Below are 6,015 nucleotides of genomic sequence, written 5' to 3'. Positions count from 1 at the left end.
ACTAACTTCGTGCAAGGCTCACTAGCTCTTTGTTTGATACTTTTTAATTTTTAAATAAAATAAATCAAATAAATAGGAATAAAGTCAATGCGAGTGATTCGCCGCGCGCTTGCATTCAGCGGTGAGCCGGACGAATGTGCGTTTATTCACCAATCTTTAAAAATTAATATCTCGTTAATGGTTGCAAATTTTAAAAAGGTACAGAACTTTTCTGTTCAGTTTAATCTGCTCTATCAGCCCACGAGAGTTGGTGCTGTTACTGGACACCCTGTTTATTTAAAATAAAAGTACATTATGTATATATACATATAAATATATCATGCATATTTTTGAAATATGTACTGTAATATATATTTCGAAATTAATAATTTTATTATATTGAAAGTTATTAATTTATGTGCCTCGATAACTGCTGAAAAATTATTCGAATTTTGCGATGTGGAATTTTAGATATAGATAGTCGCCCAAATGAAAAGATCCCTTATTATGCAAGTTTTAAATTGACAAAGTACTTTATACCTTTCTACGATTGACAGACCCGAGTCACCGACGTAACGCAAACCGTGCAGGGTGCTGTACGAGCAATATTGCTTGGCAAGTTCACTGATTTCTGCGAGTTTCTGATGCTTCTTCCCAGTCTTCGATCTAACAGCAATACTAGTTTAAATAGACTTTTAATATATTATTGGCATTTAATTAATTAATTAAATGGCTCTTTACCTTTCAGTTTTTTCGTTCTCCTGATCGTTGTTTGCGGCTGATTCCTTCTTTGCGAACACATTGTTGTATCTCGACCTCAGAATGAAATCTTGCGACTGATACATACCCTGCGCATAATTATATTAAGTCTTATATCGAGATGCTTATTTATATTCGTACGCGGTACGTGTCTTATCTTGTTATTGATAGCGCACATTCCTTTCACGCGTTCAACTTCTCCGTTCGGAGACTTCCCGGACGTCGATCTTACCTTCGTCTGATCGCGGGACGCGAATCCCTCCAGCGGTTGAGGCGGTTTATAGGGATTCTGCAGGTGCACGGTGTTGACGGTGTACGACGGGGGAGCGTTGCTGGCCTTCAAATAATCAAACGGCGCTCTATCGTTGCTGTTGTAGTAATTTTCATCCCCGACATCCGCGGAATTGCGGTTGTTGTTGTTGTAGGTTCGCGACGGCATCACGGGCGCGTTGAATAGCCTCATACGGACGAAATCGGACGACGTTCGGGCGACGTTCGAGGGTACGTGCGTTAAAATTTGTGCGTCGTTCCACGGATTGAAGGTTCTGTTCTTCTCGCGCTTCGATGAATTCTCCATCTCACGGTCATTCTCTCTCTCGATTCATTGTGATCCGTTCGACGATTTTATCTCTTCACGTGGATCGCCCTATTAAATCGCTTCGTTCGATAAGTTCGGAAAATGAAAGAATGTTTCTGTTAATTTGCTTACATTCGCCTCTTTTTTTTCCTTTCTTAATTACGTTGATCGCGATTTTTTGTCGTGCCTTCACCCCCCGCACGAGAAGAACTTATTCCACAGATGATTTTAATAATCAACAAAAATATCTCTTTTTTCCACAGATGATTTTAATAATTAACAGGAGTATCTCTTATTTTCTCCGATTAACATTAATCCCCGTTAATTATGTAATATTAATTAGCGTTTATTTATCGCAGCAATTCTCCCTATCGTATACAAGGGGCGAGTACGCGCCTGTCACGAGCCTCGTCGGGCAATACCGTCGCCTGACAGGGAAATAGCTTCGTTGATTCTGTCGTGGGACTTTTCCACAAACTACCCCTCAAGACGGCCGACAGCTGACTGAAGTGTAACAATAGCAGCAAGCATCCTTCCAACTTTGGCGATACGATGCTCGCACGGGCCTTCGGCTAGTGTGCGTGCGCGCATTCACGATCTTCCAGATAAATGGATATTATTGTTACTTCAACATCGTTGTTGACTAACGAGACGGGATCGCAAGTCGACGTGACATGAACGATCGCGAGGCGATCGCGACCTTAAGACACTTTTTTTTTTTACACTTCTTGCAAGCAATCAGACTTAATTCTAATGATAGATTTTTCGACGTGACGAATGTAATGATACATAAATCTAAATTTTTTTTTTAAGGAAAATTCCTGATAAATCCGTTTTAGCATAAATATATACTTTACACTAATTATAATTTTAACTCAAAATTTTGATGTCAATTTCAGAAAGTACGGCAAAAGACGATCGAATATACAATGATAATTCTCTCCGGGTTCATCGTTTAGTCGGTTTAGCGTTATTATGCCCCGAAAGGGCATTTTTATATTGACGTGAGAAAAAGGCAACAAACGTTTACGTGAAAAGTACTTACAGTTACATCGGTTATAAAACGATAGGGAAATGTTCGATAAGCGCAGCTTATCTCTCCACGAGTATCTAGCTGTTTCACGTGCGGGATATCTCGTTTAACAATAAATGAGTACACAAAAGTAACGTTCCTCCTTTTTTTATCAGTCGAATGCACATATACTTATGATACGATCCGACGCTCTACTTACAATTAGAACTTTCGAATCACCTTCGGCTTAATTACGATCGCGAGTCCACAACGCGCGCGTAGGTTATAGAAGAGAGATGCAGAGAGGAGCACTCTCTCGAGGAAACGAGACGTCGGGCATGTATAACGTTTTTCATTTTTATTTCGATTGGAGACAAATTTTTTTACCCGGAACGTTCATCGTTTGCGTAATGAGCGTAATCGCGCACGATCGCGCGAAAGCGATTTACCGCCTTTGTACGTGGGGGAGGAAAAGCCGACACACGCAAGAGGAAGGAAAAAAAACGTATTCCGTAATGATTCATCCACGCTGCTTCGCACGCATCATTTCAAAGTACATGGCGATTCCCTATCGTCATTACAAATCGCATCGACCACGTGTACGCGATACACGATCACCGATGTGCAAAGCACAGGTCAGATCGATCGAGGGAATGCGCGAAAGCGCACGTTGTCGCGTGATTAGGGGTTGTTATGTATTAGCCGTAACGTAACGGGGGCTCTGCGCGATCGCTATCCTTAAGCGCAAGGATGACGTTAATTGATAAAAACGTCCGCGAAGAAGCTTATCTCGTGTCATTTTAGTCCGGGTGCCCGAATTTTCCTCTACCATCGCGTTGTTTTACCTCTCGAATAACATTTGTATTGAATTATTAAATATCAACATCGTAATGAAGTTAATTATAATATTAATTGCATTATTAAATTAGTCATCATGTTGTGTTTTGATTTAATTTAATAATGTAATCATATTGCTTCGATAATGTATAATTTAATCCTGTACTATATTATGTTTCGTTATATTATAAATCATATATATATATATATACCTATATATATATATATATATTATCAAATTGAAATTATTAAATAATTTGTACGTACGTAATGTTTTAATTTCTAAAGAAAATTAAATATTTGTTAATGTAGTTAACGAGAACGCACTTTGATCATCGAGAAATGCGATAAACGTGAATTTGTGACGTAAATGTCCGTAATATGTATAACAGCGCAAAGCGTTCAAATTATCTCTGTTATTTTTAAAGTCCATAACCGATCAGTCGGATCGTTATCGTGAGCACAATAATGTTAGCACAAAGTAGATACAACGCAATAGGAAAGCGTATAAGTGTGGAGAACCGCGACGAGACCATCACGTAACGCGGTAAGTCTCACGCAATTTTCCATTGTTGTGCAGCATATAACGAGACAAGAGTGTGGATAAAGTGTGGTTACAGACTTGTCCGCGCAGTGGAAATGTTTCGTGACCGCGGCCCTCCTCGTCCGTTGGATCGTCGTCTCGGCGTAATTACAAGGCAAACATTCGTGTTATCCTTATCGACGTTCAAAACGGCACCTCACGCGAGTCGCGACCGGCCGGCCGTCCGTCCTCCGTCCGGCTGACGTTCGTAATATCCCCGACGAAAAAACGTCTCTCCCTTGTTTGTCAACCCGCCGTTCGCTGTTGGCGGGTGACAAACGGCAATGACACGCCCGTATGAAATTATAGGACACGCGGCAAGCGAGAAGCAATTTGCCGCGGATGGACGATCGGCGAATTTGTCGTCACGCTTTGATTCGACGAAATTGGTTTGACGGGGCGCGCGCGATACATCGATCACGCACGTGCGAAGGGGATTAATTTGATATTTTATTCATGGAGCCGATCGGATGACAAACGAGCGAAAACATTTTGCGAAAAAGACCGGCTAAACAATTCATATTGATTATGATAATGCAAGACAGTCGGGGAAAGTTTACCGTTTAAACGGAATATCTATAAGCTGGTAATTAGACGAACTGCGTGTTCTAGATAGGGGTTGGGGAATAGGGGGAACCTTGCCTCGAATGGCAGGAAGGTCAGACTTTTTCCAGATAATATTCTTTGTGTAACAACGGCGATATTAGGTCACAGCCGTTTGTTCTGCAGCGACGATGTCATAAGCGACGATAATGATTATGCACGAGTGACGAGAGACGCGCCTTTTAAATAGACACGTGATTCTATCGGCGCAATTAACGGCGCGGTACGGCTCGTGCGAATTACGATATTCTGATAACAGTCAACTGTGATATTTCATATAATGTTTCCTACTTTGACATCGTGTAATTAGTAGTCGTATTGTTTAATTTGTTGAGAAAATGTAGTGGGTCTAGGCCAGCGTGTACTGACGCGAATAACTGACTTGCGGCGCATGAAAACAATATTAATTCCTATTTCAAATTAATTACCGCACATCGATTTTCTGCACTTCGCTCACACCGTGTATTTATCTCGGTGAAATAAAATTGACGCGTGAATCTTAGGTTTATTCGCAATTACATATCGTTGATTTTTAGTAATAAAATGATCGATTGTTACAGGCAAAATGTCGTACAGGACTAGAAAGCGAAAAGAGGTCGAGGAGCGAAAAACAAACGATGGGGAGCAGGACAATTTTTTCACCGACGAAATGAGGGAGGAAATGGAAACGATGTGGGAGGTAATTAAAATTACTTATAATTTTATTGGATCGTCGGTCGTATAAAAAAGAAATGACACTTATGTCCTTTTTTCCAGATACCACAAATTTTCCATTTCCTCTATTTAACGAAGGAATCTCTTAACATACCCCAGTTATCCTTATACGAAATGGAAAGAATGTTGTTGATTCCGAGGGCCTCTAAACAACTGGCAAATATCATGACGTGTTTGCTGAGGTATATTAAATCCAACTCTAAATTTCTTTCTTCTAAATAAATACGAAGAAGTGCCACTAACGCTCAAGGCTAGTTTACCCAATAATATTTTTAATTTTAAATACCCTTTTCAAGGTACAATAAAACTGCGTGCCAATCACTGTCGGACTTAAACGCAGTTATAAACTGAGAAATAATATTACTTAATAATAATGCTACAAACATCACGAACGCTTCTTCGTACTTATTTGATGGATTCATATATCGATCGTACTTAGAAATTGTTATTTTTTTCTTTTTTTCCCCTTTTTTGCCCTACGGCATTTCCGACTTTGAAGAGTTATATTATGCTTTCTGCTTTCTTTAGAGTTGTCCGATTTTTTAAAGAGATAGAATAGGAGATAAAGATTGAACTGAAATAATTCTTCAATAATGATCAATACTCGAATTAAGGGGGGTTTCACCTTTCCCGGTCATAAAAGCCAACCCTTTTTCATGAATTTTTTTAAGGAAATCTATTATATACAGTAAAACACGGATTTTTGCTTAAACTTATATGTTATTTGAATAGCAAAAAAAATTTTTTATTTATATAAAAATGTATTTTAATGCCTCCAAGTGGCGATTGAATGTGGCATGTTTTTCGAGCTGACGGAAGTAATTACGAAAAAACGAATTAAGATATCGACTTGATTCTTTGTTCCTCTTGATCCTAATACTTTAACGCATGGCGTGAACTAAAATCATGATTTTACAACAAACATTTAATTTGTTATTAATAACAATTTTT

The 6,015-nt window shown here is 39.2% G+C and overlaps 2 protein-coding genes across 6 annotated transcripts in view; one reads left to right on the top strand and one right to left on the bottom strand.

The window, feature by feature from the left end:
- LOC105457532 (pickpocket protein 28-like) overlaps positions 1-1,835 on the bottom strand; it is a 6,552-nt gene extending 4,717 nt beyond the window's left edge. The window contains exons 1-3 of one of the 2 annotated variants that reach the window (XM_011702242.1): positions 971-1,835; positions 721-827; positions 520-657 (exon numbers count right to left, since the gene is read on the bottom strand). In XM_011702242.1, the coding sequence (XP_011700544.1) occupies positions 520-657; positions 721-827; positions 971-1,315 (590 nt within the window). In that variant the 5' untranslated portion in view covers positions 1,316-1,835. The remainder of the gene's footprint in view (positions 1-519; positions 658-720; positions 828-970) is intronic. The other variant, XM_011702243.1, reaches the window with a different exon arrangement.
- The window catches only part of LOC105457533, a 22,923-nt gene that overhangs the window by 6,185 nt on the left and 10,723 nt on the right, over positions 1-6,015 (top strand). For 2 of the 4 annotated variants that reach the window (XM_011702248.1, XM_011702244.1), the window contains exons 2-3: positions 4,911-5,029; positions 5,107-5,246. In XM_011702248.1, coding sequence (XP_011700550.1) covers positions 4,916-5,029; positions 5,107-5,246 — 254 coding nt within the window. In that variant the 5' untranslated portion in view covers positions 4,911-4,915. Of the gene's footprint in view, positions 1-3,615; positions 3,712-4,515; positions 4,574-4,910; positions 5,030-5,106; positions 5,247-6,015 lie in introns of those variants that run through there. The other 2 variants (XM_011702245.1, XM_011702247.1) reach the window with 2 other exon arrangements.

This window comes from Wasmannia auropunctata, unplaced genomic scaffold (assembly GCF_000956235.1).
Source record: "Wasmannia auropunctata unplaced genomic scaffold, wasmannia.A_1.0 LD335208.1, whole genome shotgun sequence".
Lineage (NCBI taxonomy): Eukaryota > Metazoa > Arthropoda > Insecta > Hymenoptera > Formicidae > Wasmannia > Wasmannia auropunctata.
Note: the sequence above shows the minus strand (reverse complement) of the source record. Positions and strands in the feature narration are given on the sequence as shown.